The sequence below is a fragment of the Protomyctophum bolini genome, assembly GCF_963924005.1.
Source record: "Protomyctophum bolini genome assembly, chromosome: 3".
Lineage (NCBI taxonomy): Eukaryota > Metazoa > Chordata > Actinopteri > Myctophiformes > Myctophidae > Protomyctophum > Protomyctophum bolini.
Genome location: NC_137864.1, coordinates 50,147,097 through 50,159,381, shown reverse-complemented (window position 1 = coordinate 50,159,381; position 12,285 = coordinate 50,147,097). Strand labels below are relative to the sequence as shown.

General features: G+C 41.1%; 2 protein-coding genes across 2 annotated transcripts in view; both read left to right on the top strand.

Moving 5' to 3' along the window:
* Nucleotides 1-12,285, top strand: part of LOC308312505 (plasminogen-like) — a gene marked incomplete at both ends in the record, with an annotated part of 102,471 nt that overhangs the window by 37,134 nt on the left and 53,052 nt on the right. The gene's annotated exons all lie outside the window — the stretch shown is intronic.
* The window catches only part of LOC308313395 (RNA exonuclease 5-like), a gene marked incomplete at its 5' end in the record, with an annotated part of 30,955 nt that continues 21,680 nt past the window's right edge, over nucleotides 3,011-12,285 (top strand). Inside the window, 3 exons of the mRNA XM_080760495.1 lie at nucleotides 3,011-3,255; nucleotides 3,831-3,957; nucleotides 12,016-12,136. Of these exons, the coding sequence (XP_080616621.1) occupies nucleotides 3,011-3,255; nucleotides 3,831-3,957; nucleotides 12,016-12,136 (493 nt within the window). The remainder of the gene's footprint in view (nucleotides 3,256-3,830; nucleotides 3,958-12,015; nucleotides 12,137-12,285) is intronic.

Genomic DNA, 12,285 nt, shown 5'->3' with positions numbered 1-12,285 from the left:
CCCACTAGGGAAAGACCAAGGCCACACAATCCGTTGGAACTACTCCAGAACTACTCTGCCAGGGCTGGGAGGTACGCTTCTGGCGCATGGAAGGACTAGGCTCTGTGGGTTGACTCCTGTCCGGTCCCCTCCTACGTCTCACTAGGTCCACTCCTGCTCTCACCAGGCCCAGGCCAGGACATGTGCGTTGCACCAGAGTCCCAGCACCAGACACTTCATTCAGGAGTCAAATCATGAAGACAACATTGAACTATAATTATACAATGAACAAGCAAACAAGTAAATGTAAAATACACATACCTTTCCTCAGTGTTACTCAAGTGTGTAATGCTGAGGAAGGCAGACGAGCTGAAATTCATGAACTTCTTCAAAGTGTGGATGTTTCTTCCTTATCGAAGTGGTTAAACACTCATTATTACCTTAAGTGTAATGTCTAACAGTCCAATATTAATTCATGTAACAGTTGAAATGCTTCGATGTTCATGTGATTTTTAGACACACATTTTCAAGTCTCATCAGACAGACGTGATGATGCATTATGATCTGGAATCATAGTGTGATCTGTACAGATAATGACCCCCATCGACCATGTGTGGAGTTAATGCAAAACCGCTCTCAAAGAGCTCATACGGACTGCTGCAATTTGATTACTGGCCCCCGTAAAAAATAAAATAGAAACAGTGACCCCCTTTTCCCATACTGTACGTAAGTGTATATCTGTCTCTAAATGTTCTGATGAATTGAAAATGGAGGACCTTGATGTAAACAAGTCTAGTGCTTTTTGGTTTTGTCCTCAAAGTAGCAGTTTTTGTATTGACTTGTGCTTTCGTTTGAAATGTACCCATTCTACATACTGTGAAATAAATATTTCAATCAATCAATTTCGTCAATTTGTGCAAAAGCAAGCTATATAATAATCTTTACTCAGTTCATCAGAAGTAATAAACAATATAGTCTAAATTGTATAATCTATAAATATAATAATAGTACCAACATTGTCATCGGATAGACCTACAGCTTGACTTATTGTTGATAGGCTACTGGTAATGCTGAGTAGTTTTTAATTTAAGAACAAATTGGTTTTACTGTATCTCTACCCCTGCCTCACTAACTGTATGTAACTATGGTCAACTCAACTGTCATATTGTTTAGGGGAAATAAAGGAAGCAACTTAGAAATTGAAATGTGACCACTAGATGGCAATGTCAGCCTTACATGCTCCAATGGTAGGCCCATAGACATTATATACGGTACTCGCTCAATGATAATCTACCGGTATTCTAACATTCCAGTGACGCATTCCCTTTCCCATACATTTTATCTAATCCATATTTTATATTGGCTGCTATTTAATATGTAATTATTTGCACAAGCGCGTAACTCCGTCAGTCACTGTCAGTGTCGTACTTGTGTCTGTCACACACACACTTTTATGTATAGTGTATATTTAATAGTTATTTTGATATTTGATAGTTTTACCAAATTCAAAACTGTAATTTTTCTTTATTTAAAAATCGAACTGCAAACCATGAGAAGCTTGCGCAAAAACAAATGAACTGAAGTTGAAGTCGATTTAAAACAAATCATGTTCGTGTAGCTTTTATTGTGAAAGGTAAAAAAGAAAATCAACCCGGAAATCCTGCAGATGGTGAACATTGAACAACCATAACATCCGTTGTGGACTTCCATGTGGTTTGAACCGGCTGATGGAGTTTAACTGTCTGGTAAATGCATATTATTACACACTTTAAACAATATTCATGCAATTAAAATAGCCTCCGATAACTTTAATTGTTGTAGGCCTACTCTGAATACATAAAGCATACATTGTTTATTAGCACACACCTTTCTATAACGATATAGTGGAGACAGACAGAGCATCGTGCTGATCTGGGGTCCTCTTAGCCCCGCAAGCAGAACCCGAATGTAGTAAAGTTTCTGATACTTTAAAGCGCCCATCAAATTTCATAAAAGCTTTATGTAGGGTTCCGAGAGGGGCTAGGGTCCTCTTAGCCCCTCTCGGAACCCCCTGGGTCAGCCCAATCTATCGTACCCAATAGTACTGCCGGCAAAAATGTCAGAAACTTCAGTACCATTGGGTTCTGACTTGTGGGGCTAGGGTCCTCTGCAAGGTATGTGCACCTTTCATAGCACTACTAGCCTTAAAATGCATGGCTGTGATATTACATCGATTTAATTTATTCCTACATGAAATGTAGGCCTATGTAATATCACTCATGTTATGTGTTGCTGTGAGTCACAGCAACACATGACATGACACATATTTTTAGTATTAATAATAAAGCTGGCACATTGTACATCGTATGTGAGTGCAGTACTACAGTAGATATACATGTACTTTTCACCACTGTAAACCAGAAACCAGAATACCACTACTGCTACAACAACTATGATGTCTAAAAAGGAACATTAGGCTATTGTCAACATAATGTATGTCTTTCTGAGCACCTCTAAGCTTTGTTTGTTTGTTTGTCACATAATGTTGGCAGAAACCTCTTATCTCCATATTCAAACTTTTTACTTGATCATTCATACTACAGTGTCATAAAAGCATCAAAAGTAGCAGATCCACAATCCATAAACGTGTAGATCTGCTACCTTTTGCTATTTCAGAATTTGAATCCTGAACCATTAACCGTTTTGGACATTATGAGGTTTTCCACCCGACAGAAACTTTAACCCATTCTGACCTGAGATCAGATTCATACGAGGTTTCCACTGGACACACACTGGTGTGATTAACCCATTCTGACCTGAGATCAGATTCTAAAAAATGTCAGTCGTTCTTCGATTTTTCAAAAATAGCAGACCTACAAGCTCGTAGCGCGCCACTCGGTGGCGCGCTATGAGCTTGTAGATCTGCTATTTTTCAATAGCTAAAGCATAACATGATGCCAACACCAAAATGGGTTCCCGTTCAGAATGGGATAACTGAGAATGTAATTTGAGACGTCTTCTTCTTTGATCCAGCGGATCTTTCGGGGCGACTATGGAACCGGCATCATGCTACGGCATGAAAAGAAAGGAGAGCATGTCCACAACATCGCGAGAAAACGCCAAGAAGCTGAAGACCAAGCCGAACGGTGGCGTTCCGGTTGAATGTGAACGTCCTCAGCCCTCCCCGAGGATCTCTGTGCAGTTGGGCTGCGTCCAGGAGCCCTTGACGCTGATGAATCTAACAGAGCTGCTGCAGTTCGCAGCACTGGGGAGAGGCTTTGGCTTGGAAAAACCCAGGTAGGAATTGTAAGGCTCCCAAAACTATACGTATATGTATATATATATATATATATATATATATAGCCTTTTAGTAGGCTTTCTTAGTAGGTTGACAGGAAACAGAGAGAGAGATTGGGAGAGGACACGCAGCAAAGGTTGTCGGGATCGGGACTCGAACCCGCGACACGCTGTCAGGCTGGAATACCAGCCTGGGTGCCCGGACCGCTGGACCGGCCTGGGCCCCCCAAAACTATTTTTGCTTGGCGATTGTTCTATCTAAGTATTTTTCTATGAATTTAATAATCTAGCATTTTGTTTTTATATATCGACAAATTCAAAATTAAGCCAAACCACATTCTAAAATCAATTCTAGGGCTTTTTACAATTTGACAAATCATCACAACAAATGTATTTAGGCTATTTTCTTCATTTTTGTTAGTAAAATGTATTCGTTTTTTATAATAGATTTTAATGGATTAATTAAATTAACTGTTGCACTCCTCAATGTCTTTGTGTTTGTGTGTGTGTGTGTGTGTGTGTGTGTGTGTGTGTGTGTGTGTGTGTGTGTGCGCACACATGTGCGTGCGTGTCAGCTGGTGTCGTCTGAGTCACCAAAGGAGGCTGAAAGGTGTTAACGTTGTGGTTGTCGAGGGCCTGACGCAGAGCGACTTCTACAAACACTATGTCACTTTTCGCCACCTGAGAGCCAACTACAGCACTGTAAGTACAACTACAGCACTGTAAGTACAACTACAGCACTGTAAGTACAACTACAGCACTGTAAGTACAACTACAGCACTGTAAGTACAACTACAGCACTGTAAGTACAACTACAGCACTGTAAGTACAACTACAGCACTGTAAGTACAACTACAGCACTGTAAGTGCAACTACAGCACTGTAAGTACAACTACAGCACTGTAAGTACAACTACAGCACTGTAAGTACAACTACAGCACTGTAAGTACAACTACAGCACTGTAAGTACAACTACAGCACTGTAAGTACAACTACAGCACTGTAAGTACAACTACAGCACTGTAAGTGACGCTCTTTGACCACCTGAGAGCCAACTACAGCACTGTAAGTGACGCTCTTTGACCACCTGAGAGCCAACTACAGCACTGTGAGTTTTAATATCACCGCCTCTGCGCCTCAGCCGAATTGAGCCCTCTTTCCTCGCCAGGCATCGGAAGGGACCATTAAAGGAGAATTCCATACTAAAAGGCTTTCTTACCTTTCTTTGTAGTTGTTACGTCCCCACCAAAGAGGTCCAGGTGTTATTTTGTGCAAAAGCTCCTTATTGGCTGTTTCCCCTACCATAAGCCCTAAATTAATTGCATTGAATGGAATGGGAATTGAATGGGGCTATGGGGTGTTGTGCTAATTCGCTTATTTCCATCGCTCAAAATGATAATTTCTTTGTATATATCCTCTCTTCATAATGTAAATAATATCCCAAGCGGCACACTTTACTACTTCTTTCGATGGAAATAAGCGAACTAGCATAACACCCCATAGCCCCATTCAATTCCCATTCAATGCAATGCAATTCATTGAGGGCTTATGGTAGGGAAAATAGCCAATAAGGAGTTTTTGCACAAAAAAACACCTGGACCTCTTTGGTGGGGACGTAACAACTACAAGGAAAGGTAAGAAAGCATTCTAGCATGGAATTATCCTTTAAGGAGACTGCATTGTCGACTTTCACGTAGAAAGCGAAGTGTCTGCTAGTGATCATGGGCCAGACCGACATACAGTATGGTCAATTCTGCCTGCCTATTTGCTATGGGGAGTTCTTTGACGACATACGTAGGCAGTGATGTAAATAGGTTTTCAATGTAATGGGTCCCGGGACCCAGGGGTGGTCTTTTAGATGGGTCCCATCACCCATGGACATTGTATGAGTTCCTTTTCAACGACGATAGGAGTATATTTTGTCATTTTTTACAAATTGCAGTATTTAACTCCCATGTCATCTTATATGGTTATAATATGGTTGAGCTTGTAAATCGTCTATTTTATTATTAAAACACTTTTTTCATAAAATTTCTTTCAAAACGTCCTTGGGCTTGTAATAGATCACCAATGGGGTAATAGCTGACAGGACGTAATATTTCAAATATCAATATTCATAATTTATGAATTTTGAATTATTAAAATATTACAATATAATAATTATATTGCTCACGTCACTGTATAATGTAACATGAGTTCTTGGACAGACTTGCAATAAATATTCCAATCGGTACTTGTACTGTAAATATTGAGATAGAATACACAACGACTTCTTAATGAAAATTATGTAAATTTATTAAAAATCAAAAAGTGTACAAACAATCCCAAAATTGACAAAGGTTTAAATGAACCCTTTTGATCATAGTAAGGTCAGGTAAAAGTAAATAGTGATAGCTCATGAAACAAATAAAGAAAGAGAAACATGAAATAATAAAGAGGTTTCAAAATTAGCAGATCTACATTCAAAATAACAATCTACCCTGCCCTGAAATGCTACACTCGGTTGCCATTTATCATGTGATATATGCTCGCCTGTGTGTGGAGGAGACGTCAGCAGTGGATGGCAGGCCCAGGATGATGTAGCTGCATGTTGCTAACCAGGGAGGCTAGTGGCTGGCGCCAGCCATTGTCTGTAGCGGTACATCATGTGATAGCTGGGGCTGTGTGCTGCTGAGCTCGCCCGGGCGGCTAGGGGCAGCGGATGGCAGGCCCAGAAGGATGTAGCTGGGCGGTGGTTTTGTAGTCGTCAGAGGCAGCTTGCTTCCCCGGTTTCCCTCATCGGGATCAGCTGTGCGTTCTTGGTGACGCTTGGCTTAAGCTGACCCTCTTGGAGATTTGAGCGGTAGAGAAGACTTGAGGTGTCTTATCCTCGCTGTGGTGTTGAGAGGCGTGTGGAGAGGAGCTGTAGTCAGTTCAGTTCTGGGTTGTCTCACGGTCTCTGGGAACCGGCCGCTGTGGCACTGAGTCTACCCAGAATGGCTCCTCTGGTGTGGGGACAGAAGTCACCCAGGGCCTGGTCAGTGAAGGAGAGCTGTGGGGGGGGAAGGGACATGTGTCTACCTTCCCTACTCCTTCGCCAGTAGTTGAGGTAGAGAGCGCCGGAAGAGAGAGAGATGGCTGCTTGGACAGCCATCTTATATCGAAGAGGCGGAGACTAGTGGTCCTTGTCATGCAAGGAACTGCAGGATGTGTGTGAGCTGTCAGGGGTGGCACTGCCCCTCTGCTTAAAGCCCAAAGTACTACTTCTGCATTAAACAGTCTTAGGGAACTCCTGTTAACACATCTGACTGAATATTTGGAATCAGCATGAATTTACACATGTGGAGATATCAAACAGTACAGTCGTATGTCAATTAGAAGTCAGAATATAATTATTTACAGACACACATCACATTATTCAACACAATATATATATTGTTGAACCCCAATACATAGTATACAAATATATATATGCGTGGTTCAAAGGCATAATACGTGAGCAGTTTTATTCAAATTGTTCGCTTTCCACTGGAGAGTATCAGAGAAGTTTACTCTGATATTAAGTGTCTCCACTTTGTGTCCTGCAAATGCTATCAGCATCCTGCATTCCAATGGGCAATAAAACTCGTATTACGTAGGGGTCCTGGTTCAGCCCCCCCTCCCTTGTTTAGGTTGGTGGAACCCAAACTCATTCTCAGCACACCAAGCAGTGTCCCTGAGAACATGGGGGGACGGGGGGGGGGGTTTGTGTACCTTGCCTGTGTTCATAGGTTATGAACAAAATCCATCTGTGTTCATATCTGTCCTGGCCACGCTACATAATCCCCCCTTGTCCTCAAATTCATGACGAAACGAGACGTTGAGTCCTTGATCTTTGAGGGCAAAAATAAAAGTAAGAGGATGAACACAGAGTACACAGAGCATATACATCACATGGTTAAATGGCAACTTCTTATCTGCTAAACTGTTCTGGTGACTGTATAACTCTGGACTTCACGTTAAACACAAAACATGTCTACACAAAAAAGGAATAAAACAAAAACTCCTATAAATGCACATAAACTACTGTATGTTTTGTTTACTATGCGGAAAGGAAACTTGATACTTGTTCTACTCACTGTGACGTGAATAGATTGATTAACCCTAGTACAAATTTAACAATTCAAAAACAAACCAAAACACAGATAACATGCAAGTAGTCTCAAATAGAGCTGAGACTGTTTAGAAATTCCTATTATAATGTATAATTGGAGGAGTGCTGTGTTAGCATTGGCAGGACTCATAGCACTTCTTTCTAAGATCTGCTTTATGCTTACCATAGTTTAATTTGAGCAGTGAGTTCACTCTAACTGACGTGAATGGAGTTTAGCTATAGGTTAAAGGTTAGCTGTACACCTATACTAGTAGTCATCTCCCCTAGTCACCTGAATGGTGAAGTGTGTGCGGGGACATAATTTCTATATAGTTGTATTGAACACGCATTACAATATTTGGTCCAATTCCTGTTTGACTGGACTCTGGTAGTAACAACCATATATTACTCGTCAGTTTAAATCACCTTTGATAGGGCAAAATCACATCCAATTTTGGATGGAGCTACAGTGTAGTTACTACATGCTGTTACCTCACCTATGGTTAGTAAAACAAATAATGATCAGGGCACACAGACAATGTTCATTATCATAGAGTGACTAAAAAGGTTTATGTTGCAGTATATTATACACTCGTTTATATACATGCAAACATGTTGCCTGTGTATAAACATCTCAAACTGTTATGACACATACGTGACCCATAATGTACAAACAGGTGTATATAATTACTACAAACAACAGGTGTATATAATCACTGTATCCCCCCTGAATGTTTCAAATGACACAAACTATATAGTGAAGTGTGCGTCTGAAACATTCACGTACAAAGAAATAACCACCGTGTTGTTTTAGAACTATCAAGGTGTATAATCCCTCATAGATTTTCTCCAGTCATTATCAGTGGGGTTCGAAACCTCTCTGGTAGCGTAGATGCGTGCCTTTTTCTGTCTACGAGATTCCTTTGGGGAACTCTTCACCAACACAGGTTGATGATTTTCCCAAGAGGAAGGGCAACTGTGGTTGCCTCTTACGCTGGGGAGACAGTCGATTTGGGTGCTGTCAGTTACATAAGTAACTGAGTCATGGCACTCTCTATCGAACGCTTCCTCTGCCAAGGAGCGCAAATCAGTGGCACGTACGGTCGCAGAATTGATTCCGAGAGGGAAGTGTTTCGCAACAGAGGGAAGTAAATTATTTAGGAACAACGCCTTGAAATTTACATCTTCCTCCATCTTTGGACTATTTTTACCGCCGAAAAATGCTTTCATTAAACGTTTATAAAATACCCTAACATCTTCCCTCTCATGCTGTTTAACCTCCATGGCCGAAATCAGCCCACTTTTAGCAACACTGTGGTCCTCAAACTCCTGGAGTATTGCTTGGCAGACAGAATGCCAGTCTAATAGGGTTTGACGTGCTTGCCGCCTAAGGCAGGAGACAACTTCGCGGCTTGAGGTTAAACAGATGAGGTTCACCTTTGTTTCCACCGTGACTGGTTCATACGAACGTAACCTGTCAACAATACAGTCAAGATATGCTTGAGTATCTGTATTGCCTGAAGCCTGTGGGTAAAAATGGTCCATATGTTTAGACATTTTCCACAGGACATCATCACTCAGGGTCTTAGCATGTGCCTGTGGGTCGTCCATAGTGAGAGACCCTTGGGGCGCCTGTGTGTTAAAACCAGGAACAACTTGACTCGGCCCTGAGCTAGTGTATGGTGTAGGTGGCATGCTTACATCATACTGTGCTCTGACTAAGCTCAGAGTCTGACCGCCAGTTGGCCGGGTCATAGCCTGGTCAACTCCGGACAGAGCAGGGGCTGGGGCTGGGCTGACCTGGGGTCGCCCCTGCCATGTTGAGAAAGAGGTTATAGGGTTAGCCACATAGGAGGTTGGGGAGGAAACAGGATTCAGTGACCCCCCTCCTTGTTGGGTGCTAATGACAGGAGATGTGTTTTTGCACATCCTGTGGTTTTCCCATTCATCTTTTTCAATTTGGTGTGTGTCTATTTTAGCTTGCAGCATTGAAGTATGCTGTTGTCTAGTATTAAGACTAGCATCCTGTGAAGCCACAGTGTCTCGTAACTGATTGATTTCTATAGTTAGTTTGTTCACATTAGAATTCAATTCTGAGATTACTTTTGACTGATTAACCTCCAACTGGTTTTGCTTCATAGGTCCACAGCAGGGCTGACCATTGCGTGCCTGAGTTTGACCTCTGACCTCGGCTAGGAGGTCTTGAAAACATTTAACCATATCATCATTAGCGGTACATTTACGACTCTCTAGGCATGCAATTCTGTCTTGCAGACGGATGACAGAACTCTGTAGTTCACAGATTTGAGTTAGGTCACCATATCTTTGCGTTCTTACATTTTCCTGTTTTAAAACCTCTCTCAGCAGTTCCGTCTTTTGACTCTTAGTTGTTGTTAACGGTGTAATCAGTTGACACATATCTGTATCACAAACAATTTGAAAAGATTTTTGCAGCTTGGGATCAAAGTTTTCTGTTAACCCCCTCATGGCCTGTGCCACTGCATATATTACGTTATGCAGCATATTTGAGCAGTATTAAGACGAGGACTGCTGAGAGATAGTCACAGGAAAAACAAAAACAAATTATGAGATTTCTCTTTGGGCTGGTCAAAATAGTTGATAATGCACCAATTGTTAACATATACTTGTGATTTAGGAAACTAGAAATGTGTTTTGTCTACTTAAAATTAAGTTGAAAATACTTTGTAGGTGAACCTTGATAGTTATAAACAGTTAGAAATAGTATTTACTCGTTTATAACTTTAGGGTTCTGAACTGATTGTTAACAATCTGTTCTGCCAAAAATGAATTAAAGTTTAATTCTAGATCATACTGGACTTAAGTTGGATATCATTAAAATTAAGTTGAAAATACTTTGTAGGTGAACCTTGATAGTTAGAAACAGTTAGAAATAGTATTTACTCGTTAATAACTTTAGGGTTCTGAACTGATTGTAAACAATCTGTTCTGCCAAAAATGAATTAAAGTTTAAGTCTAGATCATACTGGACTTAAGTTGGATATCATTATAATTAGTTTTGGTTAACAAGAACACATTTGCCACTGAAGTGAATTTCTCACAATTTGTTACAAAACGAACAGGATTTTCACAGCCTACACAGAGGAGAGAGTTTATAAGTAAATGTACTCCAACTAGAAGTTGTATGGATCTCTGAATAACGTGGTCCGTTAACTATGAAAGTGTATTACACTGATACACAGTGATACAGTATGGACGAATAGTTACTAAAAAGGCCATCACGTACCACTAGTATGGATTCAACAAAATTGGTGATATGGTTTGTTTTCACTGCCTGTATGACACGACAGGCCCAGAACCCCCCCTCCTCCTCCTCTTGAGATGAAGATGAAGAAATGGGGGGTCAGGGGTCTGCCAGCCTAGAGGCCAAAACAAAATGGGGTTGGTGTGAAATCAACTGGTTGTTGACTCAGCTTATCCTGTCGGTTTATGGCCTGGAACCAGGATATGGGCTACACCAAAACACTCACCCCCCTTTTCAATGATTGATAAGAAATCTTGAAAGGGGTTTGTGTGTGTGTGTGTGTGTGTGTGTGTGTGTGTGTGAGGGACAAAATGGATACTCTCTCTGAGAGTAGCTAAATTCCTGTCAAACACACACAGTGCACTCAAACTTCCTCTCTCACCCTAGGTGGAGAGATGCTTAACTTTAACCCAAGTTAAATACAAACCTGGTACACATTTAGTTAATAGTTTCAATAAACACCTCAATCAAAAACTCTAGCCTGCATGGAGCCAGCCCATGCAGAGGCCAAAGTCAATAATGTGAGGCGGGAATTAAAACCAAAACATATAACCAGACTGTTGCTCTGCTGATCTGTGTAGAATTTTGCTCCAATATACTGTCCAAATGTTATCTGTTAGTATCAGCAAAATTCCACACCAACTGCTGTGTCACTATAGTTTACAAAAGGAAAGCAAACTTACGAAAAGCTGCTTACGTCCAATTACCAACTTGAGTGTCACAGTTTCACTTCTATTCAACCAACAGTACAGTCGTATGTCAATTAGAAGTCAGAATATAATTATTTACAGACACACATCACATTATTCAACACAATATATATATTGTTGAACCCCAATACATAGTATACAAATATATATATGCGTGGTTCAAAGGCATAATACGTGAGCAGTTTTATTCAAATTGTTCGCTTTCCACTGGAGAGTATCAGAGAAGTTTACTCTGATATTAAGTGTCTCCACTTTGTGTCCTGCAAATGCTATCAGCATCCTGCATTCCAATGGGCAATAAAACTCGTATTACGTAGGGGTCCTGGTTCAGCCCCCCCTCCCTTGTTTAGGTTGGTGGAACCCAAACTCATTCTCAGCACACCAAGCAGTGTCCCTGAGAACATGGGGGGGGGGGGGGGGGGGTTTGTGTACCTTGCCTGTGTTCATAGGTTATGAACAAAATCCATCTGTGTTCATATCTGTCCTGGCCACGCTACAGGCTCATTGATAATCAGACCCTAAAATCTGGCATTGGTCGAGGTCTGCCTGCATGTTCACATGCTTCACAAGCAGGTTATAGGAGATGCTTTTCTTTCCTCCGCATTTTTCAGTCAATGTTCTTTTTTGTTTTGTTTTTGTTTCTATTTATGTTTCAGAGGCTCAGCTTCACTCCAGCGTCCACCAACCTAGCGTCTGGAATCTTCACCTGTGAAGTGCCTGAATTGGACACTTTACCCGTTTCCAAAAGCAGCCAGGAAAGCAGTCACCCCTATCAAGGTGGGATGAAAGGGCATCTCTCTGAGTCATGTTTTTTAATTGTGTGGGTGCATTATGGTCAACAACAAAAAAGATACAAATAAATAAATAGAATGAGTTGACACTGAAATTTGGAGATTTTGTATCATCCTCGACCCCCCCTGTCTTCT